Raw genomic sequence first — 16,831 nt, 5'->3', positions numbered from 1 at the left:
TCTCAGATACAGGGAACCTGGAGGTGCTTGGCCATGAACTTCTGGACAGGTAATCTCTTCCAGCCCTTGGCAGGCCCTCATGGCTCCCTGGGTGGCGGTGAAGAGAATGGTTCCCTCAATGCCACCCCTTGGTAAGCACGGTAGAATAAATAGACAGTGCAGCACAGTGGCTAAGAGTTTGGGCCTCTGCGGGCTCACAAGGCCCTACATGCATGATGTCTCGCTCTTAGTCTGGCTTCCTCTCGGACTTCTCTCCCCTTCCTTGTTCTGTTGCAGCACCCCCGGACTCCTCGTTGCTCCCCAGACGCGCCATCCAAGCTCTCACCTCAGGGTCTTTGCACCTGCTATTCTGCTGCCGGGATGCTCTTCCCCCAGGTGTGCGAATGCCTCACTCCCCAACCTCCCAGCCTCCTTCAGGTCTTTTCTCAAACATCACTTCCCATATTAGAAGTTCTCACTAACCCCTTTTCCCGACTTTATTCCTCTCCATGGCACCTGTCACCACCCAACACACTTTCTCTCTTATTTACTGTCTCTCCCACAAGAGAGCATGTGTCGTGAGGGCAGGGATCCTGTCCCTTTTGTGCACTGCTGTGTCCCCAGTGTCCAGAACAGCCCTGACCCATAGGAGGTATCTGTTTGTGAATGAATGGGTGGTCAGTGTCGTCTTGGAAATCTCAGGCGTACAGCCCTATGAAAGGTGAGTCTGAAGAATTATCTGACCAGGAGCTGGGAGGATACCTGGGGGTCACGGAGGTCGTCCAGGTGAGAGATGGTGGTGGGATGGATGTATGTGGTGGCTGGAGAGGCAGAGGTGAGGGGGAAGAATGAAGAAGTCATAAGGAAGTATACTTGGCAGGGTTTTGGAGCAACGGCTAAGCTACAAACAGGAAGCAAACAAAGATCCCAGTTTCTTGAGGGTGTGCGGTGGGGGCTGCTGCTGCCGTCACTGAAACAGACACTATGTGGCAAGACGCGACAGCAGGGGCGGAGGGGAGAGGGAGACAGAGAGTTTGCCTGGCATACACTGGATGTGGCGTGTCCGTGGGCCTTCAGGGGAGGGTCCAGGCAGGCAGCAGGAGACGCAGAGAGGTCAGGGATGCAGATGTAGTTGGGTCTTATCCGCACAGGAGGCATGGCTGGAACCAAGAACGGGGTGCATGCAGAAAGAAGGGCCCCCAGGACAACCTATGTGTAAAAAGCTACTGGTGAGTATCAGAAGTCAGACAGACAGACTACTGTATGATTTCACTGAAGTGAGGAATCTAAAAAAAAAAAAAAGAAAAAATGAACAAAACAAAAACAGACTCAGAAACAGAGAACGAACTGATGATTGCCAGAGGGGATGAGCGGATGGATGAAAAAGGTACAAGAGAATAAGAAATACAAACTTCTATACATAAAATAAATAAGCCACGGAGATGCAGTACGCAGCACAGGGAATACAGTCAATACTAGCATGATAACTTTGCGCAGTGACAGATGGTTGCTAGACTTAGTGTGGTGATCACTTCATAAGGTATATAAATGTCAAGTTACTATGTTGCATACCTGAAACTAATATAATACTGTTTGCCAACCTATACTTCAGTAAAAATTTTTAAAAAGCTCTTGGAGAAGGAGAGGCTTGTGAGAGGTCAGCAGAGTCAGGGCTGGAGCCCAGAAGCCATGGGAGGGGCCGCAGGAAGACTGACAGATGCCACTGCCGAGGGTTGCAGCAAGACCAGGTCTGAAAAGCACCACCTGGACTTGCCATCTGGAAGGTTGCTGTGATCTTAATGGAGACAGAAGCCGGCCTCAGCCCCTGGTGGGCAGCACGCAGAGGGAGCGGGGAAATGGAGGCAGCCGGGGCAGGTAAAGCTTTGGGTACCTAAGAGAGAAGGGAAGGGGAGGGATGAAATGGTCCTTGGAGGGATGCTGGGACAAAGCCTTTGGCTTTAGGAAACCCTGAGACTGTCGGCAACTGAGAGGTGACTGAGGAGCGCTGAGAAGGAGGGGTTGGAAATGAGGAGGGGGCGCCAGGCAAGAACAGGAAACACTGGGGGTGCCTCCAGGCTGCCGCTTGTTTCCATAGCGAAATCAATGCTGTGCGAGACTTTCTCAGCTCAATAACTTATTAGCAGTTTTTAATTACGGGAATGTAACTAATTCATCCCAAGTACGGTGGTTCCGTGAAGCACAGCACACGTGTTGAGCTGATAACTTTCTCGCGCATTTGCAGGGTGCTCACACCAGGATGCTCACACCGAGACATATTCTTGCATAAAACCCAGAGGAACTATCCAGAGAACACACATGTTTGTATAAAGTCATGTTTCTTGATCCTAGAAGCAGATGCTACAAATGGCGTGACTGAGCTCCGAGGGCTGCCGTGCTGGAGGTGGGAGGGCGGGGTGGAGGCTTTTCGTGAACTTTCAGTTCCGTTGCCCCGAGCTGTTTGCATGGGTGATGACAGGACTTACTGGGGAGGCTGCCAGACAGAAGACAGTCCAGGAAGATTCCATCGGCCCTTGAGGTCTTGGGGTGTCTCTAGCTACAGCAGCCCCCTGCGATGGCCCAGACAGCAGAGACCTGCCAATTCCATGAGATCAGGCCTGCTATCCTGATCACAATGGCATCCTCAGGATCTGCACAACCAAGGCCCCCGTGGACATTCAGTAATGTTTGTGAAGCTTGGCGGCTTGGTGAAAAATAGCCAGACCCTCTTCTGTGGAGCTCAAAGTGAAGGCTGGGAAGGGCACTGGATACAGAGAGATTCCTTTGCAAGGACTGGGAGAGCAGCAGGGGCCTCTGGGCAGAATATGGGTGGAGCCAGGAAGGGGAGGAAAATTGGAAGAAAATGAAAACAGGGAAAAGGTTTGGAGAGCAAGTGGAGGCCAGAGCCAAGAAGCCAGATGGGGCTGAAGGAGGGCTCATCCAGGAGGCTCTGCTGGTTTGTCCCCGGCCTCTTCCGGCAGCCTCTGGGCTACGTGGACTTCTTCAGTGTTGCTTTAGATGGGGGGAGAGTGGCCTGGTGTTCTGACATCTGGAAGCTCTTGTGAGTTTGGTATGACTGTGCCAGCTTTCCTAGAGAAGCCCCCAGCTGGGCTTCTTGCTGACCTAAAGTGCAGCAAGACCCTAGCCCAGCAGCCACGAAGCCTTTCCCACGGACCAAGGGTCCTGAGCCCTCCATTCACACTAGGAAATCTCCTTGGGAAAAGAATGAAACCATTGCATCTGCTGTGATCACGCCTTGCAGGACAAACAGCCCCCAAACTGTGGATGCTTTTGAAGGGCGGCAGCAATGGCAGAGCCTGTACAACATGGGGCAGGTACTAGTGCCCTCTGGGCCTCAAGGTCCCTGTCTGAGACATGGGAAGTTGGACCGGCTTATCCTACACCCAGTCGGCTTGAGTACACGCAGCCTGGCTTGGCTCCCAGGCCTTTCTCAGCTCCCCCTTCCCTGCTTGTCTGCATATATCCCCAGCCGTACCCTACCCTGCAGAATCTTCATTCTAATGACCTGCTCTTCTCTGGGTCTGCAGGTACTTCTCACCTGCACCCAAGATGCGGTAAATCACCCTTCAAGATGTACTCTGAATGCCTCTTACCCAGCTCCTTCCCCAGACCTTCCCCTTCTCATCCTCAGGCAGCTACTCCCTCCCTTGGGCTCAGCTGACAGTTCCTGAGAGCCTGTCATGCATTCCAGAAACTTGTAGATCTGGAATCAGCAGCTCCTGATTCTCCACTTGTTTCTCTATTAACTTGCTGGGTGAACTTGGATGACTCATTACATCACTTTTCAAAAGGCAAGGCAGGTTGAGAAAGTGGTTGCAGTTTGAGCATTCGAAGGTCAAATACCAGTCATTCGTTAAATAACTTTGGAGGCCAACCTCTTGGCCTACACACAGCATCATCGCGCATGGGCAGGGGTCTAAGAGCCTCTTGCATCTGCCACTCGAATGTGTCCTGATGTTTGCAATGACATCGCCATCAGCCTGAGTGCTTTCAGTACCACTTAGGGAAGAGAGCTCACTACATACCGAGCACTACTCCTTCCAGATCATGGTGACCCTCTGAGGTGTGCGCGATCATCATTCCATTATACAGATGAGGTAAGTGAGGCAGGCAGAGCTTATGTGCCTCCTCCAAAGAGGTGTGGGATGGTGCCCGTGAGCCTGCGCCCCACTGCCCCCTCAGCCTGGCCTTCCAACATGATGCTCCCTCGGGCCGCAGCATCTCCCTGCTGTAGGGACCCACTCTGACAGAGGGAAACCCGACCCCCTATGATGCTGCCGCCATCAGGGCCCTGTGAAGGAATCTCACGCACTTTGGGAAGCTGAGGATCCTGCCGAGCCTGGGCAGCACAGCTGGAGGAGATATGCGTAGCTTCCCCTGGACAGAAAAGACTTAGGGGAGTATGGGATGCCCTAGAGGCCCCAGGGCTTAATTTATGTTCATAAAGTGACAAGAAGACAAGTAACGACAAAATAACAATAAGAAAAAAAGGAAAAAGAAGTCTCCTTGGCAGCAGGATATATCAGCTTGGCTAACTTGCAAAAGGTTGGGTTTTTATTCTCATATTTAGTAACATTTAAGAAAAGATTTGTTAGTGAACATATAGTATGGTTAACTTTTTTTTTTTTTTTTTTTGTCAAAAATGGAAATTATTTCCTCTGGTTTCACGAGCCTGGGAACTCCCTCTGAAGTGCCAAAGGGGGCTGACAAACAGCATGCGGGATGCGAAAGCTCGCGGTCCGGTTCAAGCTGATCCCTAAAGGCTCTTTTCTCCCATGATTTCACGGTTTGTTTGGAAAGCCACTGACCACGACATTGTATCACCTGAGATAATACAGCCCTGGCACGGTGAGTGATTGCTGAAAGGCAATCTTGTCTTCTCAAACAGCGTAGGAGATAAAGCGTGAATTCGAAACCAAGTCAGAAAAATAATTTCAAAAGTGCCAACTAGTACACAAATAGGAACCTATGTCACAAGATACCTTTTAAAACACAAACCCTATATGCAGCAAAGTTACAGAGAATTCCACCCACTAGCTCGGTATTCTGGCAGAATGTGGTGCTGAGTGAGGATAATTGTGACTCTAAGAAGAAAGGGATACAGCATCCCACATCTTTCCCAACTTCTGATTTTTGGTGAGAAACCCTGCTTGGGACCTCAGGAGAGCTGGTGTCAGGGCTGCAAACGTGAGCTGAAGCAACGCTTTTGAGCTCAGTTTTGATTTTCTCACATGCTAATGATCCCTAAATGATGTGATATTTCATTCCGAGTTCACAAGGAATCCCATTGCCATGGCAACTGGAGTGTGATACCAGAAGTTCTCTTGTAAACGGGGCTGCCTCCCCTCCCTTGCAGAGTGGTGAGGCCATGTGCCCCCACACTGTGCTTGGGAGAAACAACCCCCCGCCTCTCCTTCCTTGGCACCCTCCACTCCGGACAGTAGTCTCAATCAGTGACTTCTGGGGGCATAAAAAACCCAGAGAATAAAGTCATCACTTCTCTTTCTAAAGTCTGGTAGGACTAGAGAATGGAACGTGGATGATTTCCGAATTTTTATTTGTATGGGAAGAAAAGGTGTTTTTAAGTTTCCTGAATCAATAAGTCCCTGGAAATCTGGGACAAAAGACAAAAGGTTATCAAGAGGCTCAAGACAGCATGATACATTTTGCTGCTATCTTGGAGTGGGGAGGACGGGAAGCTGTCCCCTGTCCTTCGTATCCTCCCCCCAGCTCCCCCTGTCTCCTCCTGCTCCTTGTTGGAGCCCCGTTCAGGTAAAGGTGGGAAGTGCTTGCCCAGAATCCCATCCTCAGGGCTGGCCTAGCTCCATCACCATTGAACCCTGGGCACTCCCCATGGGCATGCTAGTGGAGAGGCAGGTGGCCCTCCTGCCTGCCAGGGACTGTAGCTATCCCTGAGCACAAGGCTGTGATGGCTTCTTTCGGGGGCCCAAACCCTCGGGGTCAGGCTTGCAGAGAGCAGAGCCTTTCCTAGTGTCAGGCCTGACGCCTTCACCTACCTTGCATCTACCATAAAGCTATGTGGGCCCAGCAATGTTCGCCAAGACTGCTGGGCAGACCTTGCTCCTGCCTCTGAGTTCCCATCACAGTTTGTGTGTCTCGCTGTTCTAGGCCTCAGGCCACATTGAATCAGGTACATGATGACTACAGCTGTCATTATGTCAATACCTGTGATGTGCCCGGCACATGCTAAGTGGTTTCTGTGCAGCATCTCACGAACTTTTCTCCACAGAGCAAGTGGGTACTGCTCATAGCCCCATTTTACAGCTGAGGAAAAGCCCAGAAAAGTGGAGTCATGCACCCAAAGCCACACAGCTGGGAAGTGGCAGAGGCAGGCTGCAGCCTCCGGGAGCCTTAAGGACTGCTCTCCATTGAAAAGGCAGCTTCAGAGGGCGGCCCTGACACACTGCAGGGGTGACGATTCACAAAGTCTATGAAGAACTCAACGAATCAGAAGGATTTCGTGGATAAATTCGACCAGCACGAAGCAGAACCCTAATCTGCTTGCCTGCACCCCATCCTCTCCGGCTCTCCCCCATATCCCTCTCAGGATTTTGTGGTGGCTGTTTTTCCCTTGCATGAAATGAGAAATGCTGTTTGAATAACCGATGGTGAGGGAGGCTGTGCGCGCCGTGATGTAGAAATAAAAACCTTCAGAAAGATGCAATTTGGGGGATATTGGAAGCTGGAGAATGGAACATCAGTCTATAAAATTTCAACACGGCCAATAAAGCTGGAGCAACCGGTCAAGTGTTTTAGTGCTCACGGCTGCTGGGGAAACGGCAGGCACACGGCCGGGCAGTGCTTCCAGACGGGGGGCATTTTTCCGGGCTCATTTTGGTCTCATTTCCATAATGTGCCTCATGATGTCTGAGCACGTCAGTGTTAGTGTCATAAGCACAACCATGAAAGTGTCCAGGACTATTGCCATCAGCAGAGAGCTTCACTTTCCAGAGCCCCGGGCACGCGAGGGCCCCAGCTGCCACAGCCTGAGGGTGAGGGTGGGAAGGCGGCCTTTATGGGAGTGCGGGCGGCGAGAGCGGGGGCAGCGGGAGGCCCGGAGACCTGTGCCCCATTGCCGAGAACGCTCCCCCTCACACCACCCTGGGCTTGGGGCCTGTTAGTGTGAGGCCCCCGCAGCTTTTGCCGGCTCAGAAGCTAGTGCTGCAGGTGCTGGTGGGGATTCCGTCCCCAGCCATCTCTTCCTCTCCGTTCCCCACCCCAAGGAAGGTCTCTGCCCAACCACACCTGGGCTCTGCCACCTCCCACGTCCGTCATGCCCCCATCTGGCCACACGCTGCTTCTGCCTCCTCACGTTTCCTAACGTATTCATGTGTGGCCATTGGTTTCAGGGCCACAAATGTTTCCACGGGCTGCAGCATGTACCATTCCGCGGGGCCACATTAACGTGGGAATTTACGTCCTAACTCTCTCATCTTCGAGCATCTGTGGGCCACTGAGCATCCACTTGGTGCACTGCACTACACCAGGTGCTGAGAGGGAGCCAGTGCGGGAAGAGCCAAGGGCCCTGCCCTGGAGGCCCTAAACCTTTCGTGAGAGCGGACACTGCCCCTCTCTCCTCACTCAGCCCCGGAACGGGGCGCGGACCCTTTGTCCCCAGCTCCACCGACACAGTCTGGAGTCTCTGCGGGGCCGTCCTGTCTTGCTCAGAGGTGTTCTGTCAGGTGAGACGTGGAGCGCCGTTCCACCAGCAGCCACTCCAGGCCAGAGCCAGAAGCCTGCCATGCTGGGAGCCACTGTGCGGGTGTCCGTCTGGCCACCTTCTATGCACGACATGACCCCCCGATTCACGCAAATGTGTCCCGAGGGGTGAATAGAGGTCCTGTCACCGCCTTGCCAGGGCCCATCCCAGATGAGGGACGGGCACCGCCTTGAGGCCTGGCTCCTAGCCGGGCCTCTCTGGATCCCTCCCTCCCAGGGCGGGGGGCCTCTGGAGGTGGACACGACGGAACCTGCATTGCCAGAACGCCACTGCTGCCACGAAGCGAAGGCTCCGCCTTCCTCTTTCTCTGCTTCCTTTACCCATTTAACCTACAAGCTCAGCACACCCAGATCATCTGTCAAAAGACATTAGAAGAACCATCGCAAACCCCCAAAACATAAGGCCATGGAGCCGTCTTCCTACCTTTAAGGAAACAGTCCTTGCTGTGGACGGTGACGATCTTCTTCCCCAGCAGGCAGGCGGCACGGTGAAGCTCACAGTGGTTTTCGTAAAACCTCCCGTCGGAGCCACACACGGGCATGAAGCTGGGCCTGCAGGCCTCCAGGCACCGGCATTCGGGCTCCCCCGTCGCCCTGCTGAGCACGCACCTGCTCCCGCGGCTGCACAGTTTCTTCCCGCAGGAAGCTGGCTGCCCGTCACGGCCGGAAGGCCCTGCCAGACACAGACACAGACATAGACACAGGGTCAGCTGCAGGCCTCGGGTGGGGTCCCGGCCTTCCTCTGTGGCCCTTTCAAGTCATGGCAAGCAGAGGCTCCATTTGCCTGTGAGGCCGAGGCCTGGGAATTCAGGGTGCTGATGGAGTCCCTTCCCCTTCAACAGGAGGTGACTGCAGGTGCCTAGAGCAGTGGAGCGCTCAAGTTTATGACTGGCTTGCACCAAACATCTCAGACACAACCCTGACCCTCTGGGAGGGAGGAGGAGCGGGGTGCACGCGGAGATGGCAAAGTGCCAACGGACCATGTCCAGTGAGTGGAGGGCCTGCATCAAGTCCCCCTTAGCCTCACGCAGAGAGCACCGGCTTGCCTTAGGGACACCTGAGAGAAGAGTTTTGTGCAGGGGGTGGCATGCAGGGCCTTCCTTTCTGAGAAGGGAGTGTGGAATAGGGAGAAAGTGGTATCTAAGTGCTCAGGATAGGGGGCCCCCAAGGGAGTGAGGCCGGAATACACTTCAGCGGCCTGTCTTCGCTGCCCAGTCCCTTCTAGCACAGTGCTGAAGCCATGGGCAAGAAGGCCCTGAAAATGGCAGATGCCATGTCGTTTTGGGTCTCCTATTTGCCACGATGCTGGGTGTCCCCTCCACCAACATATGTACATAATGATGTCAGGCTACAGTGCCCAGAGCTTGGACAGCAAAGAGGACAGAGTGGCTGCTAGAGTGGCTTATGCTAAAAGAGGACGCTTACATGAAAGTTCAAGCAAGCATCTATTACCAACATTACACTCTGTCTCAGGAGTCCAGAAAATGGCTGATTGCCACGTGGCATTAATAGCAACAGACAGGAAGTCGAGAATTATAAAGGGATATCAAAATACAAATACTTGAAACACGAATGCAGATTTTATGGCCGCAGAAGTCTTCGCTTTTAAGTTTTAATTAAATCTTCTTCAAAATACTCAGCAAAACAACATGGCCCTGGCAAAGACTGAACTTTCAGCCCCAGCTCCTACCCCCTAGGATTAAAATGTCTAAGGCAAACAAACAAACAAACAAAAAACTTCCTTGTCTTGTTTTTGGTTAACTCTGCTTTTCATCATTATAGATTTGAAAGGGGGAAAAAAATCAGTTATTGGTAGATTAACTGCTTGATTCAATAACTCATTTAAATTCCTCCAGCCTTGGCAAGCTAAGAAATATTGACTTTTTCTTGAATCATAATAAACTAGAAGGTCAAAATATCTCTGAGCAGTGTAAAAGTGCAGCTCCTACGCGGGCACATGGATCTCCTTTATCCACTCTGCTAATTGTTTGCATGTCACCGTGAAGGTTCAGTGGCATTCACCGGCCCCAGCGCACATCTTCCTATCAAGGTTGATAGGCAGAAGGGAGACAAAGGTGCTTGGCGAGGGAGGCTCTTGGCGAGGGAGGCCCCCACCCATGGTGTTTACGGCTGCTTTGCCACCGAAGGTGTTTGATTAGCTTGATTCTCCTGGCTGCTTGGAAAATGGGTTACTTTAGAAAGTGCTGGCGGCTACTAGGAGAGACTAACACAGCCCTAAAAATATCAGCCTTTGTTTCTTTTCTAACACAGGGCCAGGACACAAAGCACTGCCATTGTATCGCCATTTTAACGACTTTCCGTGTGCAGTGGGAAGGGCACCCACTAATCACGCTGTTTTGAAAACACAGCTCAAGTTTTGGAGCCTCTGGTCTCTTTTGCTCCTGCTGTGCTGCCCAGACTGCCTCTCCCTCCCTGAATGAGCCCCAACTCCCCGCTGGGGGCCACTCCCTCCTGCCACCCCAGTCAGAGTGCCTCTCTCTGACTCGACCCCCACTTCTGTCCTAAAGCATCTGCCCTACTCTCTGGCTTCAGGAGGCCCCAAGAGTACAGGGCCTTTATCCTCACATGGTCCCTCCACACTCAGGTTTTAAGAAACACAGCAGTTTTAAAAGCTGGTCTCCTTAACTCTGATTGTGCCTCTGCTCGAACCCCAGGCTAGAGGCTGGGATGGGAAGGGTGGTGAGGGCCCCACACGCAGAGACCTTTAGAGGGCTGCTTCTCCCCTTGCCTCTTCCAAGGGTGGGGGACAGGAGGAAAGCTGGAAGGATGGCGGCATGAAGGAGAGAAACATGTCCATGGAGATGGGCCTTTTGGGGTCAAGGGGCTTAGAATCTGTGTGGCAGAGCAGGAAGGGGCTTCAGAGCCCCGCTAATCCGGCCTTGGCAGTCAAAATAAAGCCAGCTCACCTTGGATAGGGTGGGGGGGATGAACCCCCTCAACCTGACCCTTTCTCCTTTGAGACGCCTGCAAGCCCAGCTTGTGGTGAACGCCTCTGAAGAGCAGCGTTGCGTGCGGCACCTCCAAAGCTCACGTCTGATGGATCTGCAGGTATGACTGAGGCCTTCCCCACAGGCTGTGCTCTGAGGGGTCCAAATTAAGAAAACATGCCAACCCGCACTTGTGGAAGTCATCAAGTACACACAGGTTCTCTCTGACATGGAAATCAGCTGTCGGCAAACATTTGATTCTTAATTATTTGCAAATGAGATAGAAGTAGCTTTAAAGCCTTGCACCTGCCCCTTTCCAGTCCCGGGAGAGAAACCTGTGATAAGCCGAGAACGCCCACACAGCGATGGGCCTGGGGTCCCCTCTCGGCCACAGAGACGCTGGCAAGTGGTGGCTTCCTAATTAAACAGCCCCTTGTTACCACTTCCTCCTTGTTACTAAAACAGGATGAATTCCCCTCTCCTACCAGGACGGTGATAAAACAGTAATGGAAAACGTAACCAAGTGAGACCGCCAGCAACTGCCTGCAGTGTTTATGAGGACAGCCATGATGCACGAGAAAGATATAATGTGCTTAATTTATAGTCATAAAGACAGTCATTTACCCAGGTTAGAAAGTGATCATCATACCAAATAAGCTGCTTCTCAGCACTAATTAAATTTACTGAACACGGCCAGAAACGGGAACTGTTACACGAAAGTTAACGGCGGCAGGAGAAACACGCCCGTTTGTACCAGTCAGTGCTCAAGACGCCCTCTGTGATCCAGGCGCGGATTCTCGATTCCGGCGTCACGGAGCTGGGATTGCCCGCTCGCAGTGCACGTGCAGGGGTGGGGGGTCGCCACGGTCCAAGTCAAGGCGGGTGACGCCCCTGGAAGGACAACACGGAGCGAGCGCGTCCTCTTCCTTCACCTGGAGCAGGAGGCCTCTCACCGCTGACCACACCAGAGCACAGGCAATTCGGTGATTTCGCTTTCAAACTGACTCAGTCTTTGTAACGGCTTCCTTGGCACGGGGTAAACCAGCCTCTCCGGGATCGTGCCCTGAGCGGCACGTGACAGGGAGCCCGTTAGCTTTCCACTTCGGGCTGCCATGCTGTTTGCCCAGCACAGTATTTCTGTCTGAGAACATGTCCTTGGCCAGACTACTGAGGAGAGCCTCCTCCCCTTACATGGCCTTGGGAGGTCCCCACACCAGGTCTCAGCCGGAGACACTGCCTAGGTCTGCTTCTTCCTGCAGGCCCTTGGAGTGGGGCTGAGATCTCCACTACCCCACCCCACCCCACCATAGAGCCACAGTGAGGTGACTGCTGGGCTCTAAGGTGGCCGCATACTCCGCAGGGCCCAGTGAGGGTCAAGAACAGTGGGATGTGGATGCAGCGGGTATGCACAGCGCCGAGAACCAGCCGCCTCGTGCACTGATGGCCTCACTGCTGCCTCCGTGAACCCCAGCCAGGCGCAGCAGGGGCCTCCAGCTTCTGCAGACGGAAGGTGCTTGTACAGGAGCCAAGCGCCCACCTGTCAGGAGACTCAGCCCCTTACACGTGAATCATGTGCTTTATTTTCCATGTATCATACCAAACAACCAAAGAGTTGCAGCCCATACTGTGGGTCATGGCCAGGTTTTTAAAGACCTAAAGCTGAGGACTTGCCTTTGGAAGAGGGGCGTGTGTACAGAGGTGTGCGGATATGTGGGGTGTGTCATCTAGGAGCCGGAGGTGATGGTTCCAACACTCTCGATGCCCCCCAGGCAGCTTACACTCTCAGGCCTGCCCGGGTGGCCCGGAGACCGGGTGTCAGAACACTCTGACTCCCTCATCGCAGAGACCCCCCAAGTGCCTTGGAGGTGGCTGCAGAATTTGGGTTTGTGTGAAAGCCAGGCAGAGACCCAGCTCTCCAGCCAGAGCAGTTTCTATGCCCCACATGGGTAGGTGGTAACCACGGAGCACTCCAGGGGGGCCTGCTTGCCAGCTCTCTCCATCCATCGATTCTTCCAACAAATGTTTTTGGAATACTTCCTATGCACCAGACTCTATTCTGGGTGCCGGGGACACAAATCAGACTACGATACTGTCCTCGGTGCACTTATATGGCAGTGCACGAAGACACATCAGAGTGTGAACAGGAAAACAAACAAATAAAACACACATGAGTTGAGGTAAATGCCCAGAAGGACATAAACAGTGCTGAGGGAGTCAGCTCTCACCGGGCGGTCAGAGAAGCCTTGTTGGAGGGAGATTTGATCTAAGACCTGAAAGTGAGCGGCACAGCACCAGGGCAGGGGAGAGCAGAGCAGCCCAGGGCCCTGGAGCCCATGTGCAGAGCAAGGGGCTGGCACAGGAAGAGGCCTGGCCTGCAAAGCCCCGTGCTGAGGCAGACTGTGCCGCGCAGACCCAGTCTGTAAGGAGCTGTGACCACAGAGGGAGAGTTGCTTCATTGCCCCACTGTTCTCCAGGGAGAGTGGGGTGACTCTGGTTCCTTGGCGCCTTTAGTCAGCTCTTGGGAACCGAGCATTGGAGGCCAGTCCTGTCCTCAAACACTCCTATAGGCCAGAAGTCTCTTGGCACTTCCTGGGCTGCTGGTGGGGAGAAGAGCAATCCCCGTGGGCTCTCATCACTGGCCATCTTGGTGGGAGCCTCCACACCCTCTGGGTGCCCTGGGTGCTGGGGCTGCCCCAGGTCCACCTCTGCCCTGTAAAGTCTCACTCACACTCATGTGTTGGGAAGAAAATCTGCAGTTCCTCCCAAGAAGATGTGCAGTCCTAGTCCAGCCAGAGAGGGCAGTGCTTAAAGTAACTGATGCTTACCACGGTGTGCCAGGGCTGGGCACCATGCCCACCTCTTAGATGTGTGAGCTCATCTAATCCTCATTTGATCCTCCCAACAGTTCTCACTTGAGGCATGCATATATGGCTATTTTACAGATTAGGAAATATGGGTCAAGGATTGACTTGCTTATGGTCAGATAGCAAGTAGGCTGTAGGCTGTAGTGAGACTGATTTGGATCAGTCTCACTTCAAATCCCTCAGATTTGAGATCATTGGCTTGGCCGGGCATGTGTTTCCTGCCTGATGCCAGGAGGGGCCAGATGTCCACTGTCTGAACTTCTCCAGCATCAGGATACAGTCAACATCAGCACACCTGGCTTATCAGATCTCTACTGTTCACACACGTCAAAAACCTGCAGCTTGGAGGCCAATTAAGCAACTGCTCTGAGGGCTGGAGATTTGCAGTGTGACAGAAGGAAGCCTTTCTTGGATCTTTGAACGTCACAGGCCTGAACTTACTCCTTGTCATGGACAGACACTTGGCCGTCCCACCCTTCATTATGATGTCTCTCAGCTTCAATGCCTCCGTGCCCTCTCCCTTGCCTTTTTTCCTGAAATTGCTCAGGTAACTAGTGGGGAGATGTGATGTCCTCTCGGTGACCACAGAGTAAAGCTCAAATCGAGGCAACTGTGTGCCTTATGAAAGCAGAATTATGACTAGCTCTGAAAGTCTCAGAATTATGACCTCCATCATGACCAAATTCTCCAGGTCCCAAAGCTTCACAGAATCATACCGTTACCCATCGCCAAAAGGTTCCATAACTTGTCATGTGTAGTGTTCACAGATCCTAAGCAGAAGTCTGACAAATTGGCTTCCAAAGAAACCACTAAGTCAAGATTAGAAGTGCCTGGAACATGGAGAGGAAGGAAGACCTTTAAGCTGTCGGTTGGCTCTCAGTCCTGCTTAAGGAGTCTGTATTGAACCAACTCTGGATCAAACCGAAGCACGGATGAGCTTCCTGCATACTGTCTGATGTCCCTGGGCTTTTGGAGGTGCTTATTTCTGGTTGCAGATGAACACGAGTGCCAAAGTATCCTTTTTGAAAATTTAAAACTATGACTCTCATGAGAATATAGAGCGAGCATGAGTTAAAGATTTGACTCATTAACGAGGGACCCACGGGAGGGCGAAGCTGCTTTGGAGAAGGGGAAGAGGTACATGAGTGTTGGAAGAAGCAGGTGAATGAGATGGTAGGTAAGGGACACAGCTGGTTAGCGACCTCCGGGGCAGGAACACCATAACGTTTGGGGTTATTCTTCTACCAAAAAGAACGAGCAGTAAACAGTGGACAAAGATGCAACCCCCTAGCTTGAATCAGTGCATGATCCTTGGGTGGGTCTATTCAACGATGATTCAGTATGACGCTGGGAGATGCTGGGAGGCCTTGCCACCCTCCTTTTGCCTTATTCCCAAGTTTCGGATAATTTTCCCAACACTACAAGTGCCGACAGTGACAGAGGTCATATGAGTAGGCAGCCAACACTGTCACCCTTTCCCCCTACCCAAGGCATTTCCTTCCTTGGAGGCCCCGAACCACCAAGCCCAGCTTCGCTGAGACAGATGAGAACGCTCACGTGGCAAAGGCGCCGGGTGGAGTCGGCCTCTGTGTGACTGGATGACACAGCGCTGCTTCTCCATCGCGGGTGCTGCGTCAGAAGGCACCCTGGGGCTCAAGTAACCGGTTAGATCCCGGTGCCGATTCAGCCCTGCGCTCCTAGCCCTTGTTTAGATTCGTGACCCAGACAAGTCCCCTGCCCTCCTTTCCCTCTAATATAAAAATGAGAACAATAATGGTTTGTTGCTTACATGATTGTTTTGAGGATTAAACGAGGTAATTCACATCAAGGGCTGAGCACACAGTAAGTGCTCAATTTAGACATTCAGAATTAGTGCTGTGTTGAATAAATCAGACTGAAAGGTAAGCCGTTTGGTTGTGTGGACACAAATGTACACAGTGTGGGCTGGGCACGGTCTTCAGGAGGCCTGCCATCATGAAAAGGTGAGCATGTTTATACTGGAAGTAGTGACTAGTTTTAGAAGGCAGATTCAAAATAGAACAATTCACAGTATCTCAAGGAAATGCTTCTTTTGTAGGGTCCTTTACATGGGGGATTTGCTTCACCCAGGTAGACTCTGCTCGGCTTCCAAGTTGAGGGCGTCTGAAATCACATTCTCAAGGCAAAGTGACCACAACTGACCTGCAGCCCAAACTCTGCAGGCTCCACTCAATACCTCGGGGAGGTATTGGGTAGTCACTAGGGTCCTGACCTGCCAAGTGAGCCTGGGGTCCACTTAAAAAGGCAGCTGAGGGCATGAGCCCTGGTGCCCACAGGTGCCTCGGGCCCGCTTACCATGTTCAGGCCCTCGTGTTTCTCTTCCTTCTGAGAGCCCTTTGCGCTGCCATGCCCCCTCCCCCTCTACACTATGTGATGGCAGTGCAGCTACCTGACTCATGATGTCTGGAGTTATCTCCCCGAGCTCTCCCGCAGGCATACTCCACCTAAACCAGGCTCCTAGGCTGATGGCCTGGACGTTTTTCCAGCTGCCTGACAGCACTCAGCACTTGTCACCGCAAAGTGGGGATTCTCTGTTCCTTTGGCTCCTCAGACAGAATAGCAGGCCCTGGGTGCAGAGCCCATAGCAACTGGACTTCATAGTCCCTCAGGTCCGGGGCCGGGGAAGAGTGGTCTCTGTGGTTTCCGGGCAAGGACCAGGTTCTACTTCTTAGGTGTAGAGGCCTGGCACAGAGAGGACTGTGGAAGATGCCAGGTGCAAGAGTGGCTCTGATGAAGACACTGCAGAGACCCAAGATTGCAGGCTAGAGGTCTGAGTAATGGGAAACCAAAGGTTTTAAAGAAACAGACAAGGGAACACACCAAGTCGTAGAATGGAGACTGTGGTAAGCCTCAGGGTGGGAGACCAGAGACCTGGGTTCCTTCTGGGTTCTGCCAAAAGCAAGTCTCTTTCACATATGAGCCTTAGTTTCCTTATCAGTAACAAGAAAGGACTGTATAGATTTCACATGATGAAAAAATAACCTCGCACCTGTGATTTTAGGACGTGTATAAATGCCTGCAATTCTAACTTGCGGGTTTCCAGCCATAATAGAACAACAATACTATGTTTTCTTTTTACCTCTATTTTCCTTAGCAAGTAATCTCAGCTGGCTTCTGAAGGGTTATTTCAGAGACCTTCTTGGAAAGAAAAGCTGCATAAAAATGTGAAGCATAATAGGATTTTTGCCTTTGGGAAAGTGTCTTTTACAAAATGGTTTTGTTTTAGAGCACTTCTTCCAAAAA

The 16,831-nt window shown here is 52.3% G+C and overlaps 1 protein-coding gene across 1 annotated transcript in view; it reads right to left on the bottom strand.

The window, feature by feature from the left end:
• The window catches only part of FSTL4 (follistatin like 4), a 350,131-nt gene that overhangs the window by 174,971 nt on the left and 158,329 nt on the right, over positions 1 to 16,831 (bottom strand). Inside the window, exon 4 of the mRNA XM_036224242.1 lies at positions 8,162 to 8,410. Coding sequence (XP_036080135.1) covers positions 8,162 to 8,410 — 249 coding nt within the window. The remainder of the gene's footprint in view (positions 1 to 8,161; positions 8,411 to 16,831) is intronic.

Source organism: Rousettus aegyptiacus, unplaced genomic scaffold, assembly GCF_014176215.1.
Source record: "Rousettus aegyptiacus isolate mRouAeg1 unplaced genomic scaffold, mRouAeg1.p scaffold_m13_p_7, whole genome shotgun sequence".
NCBI lineage: Eukaryota > Metazoa > Chordata > Mammalia > Chiroptera > Pteropodidae > Rousettus > Rousettus aegyptiacus.
Note: the sequence above shows the minus strand (reverse complement) of the source record. Positions and strands in the feature narration are given on the sequence as shown.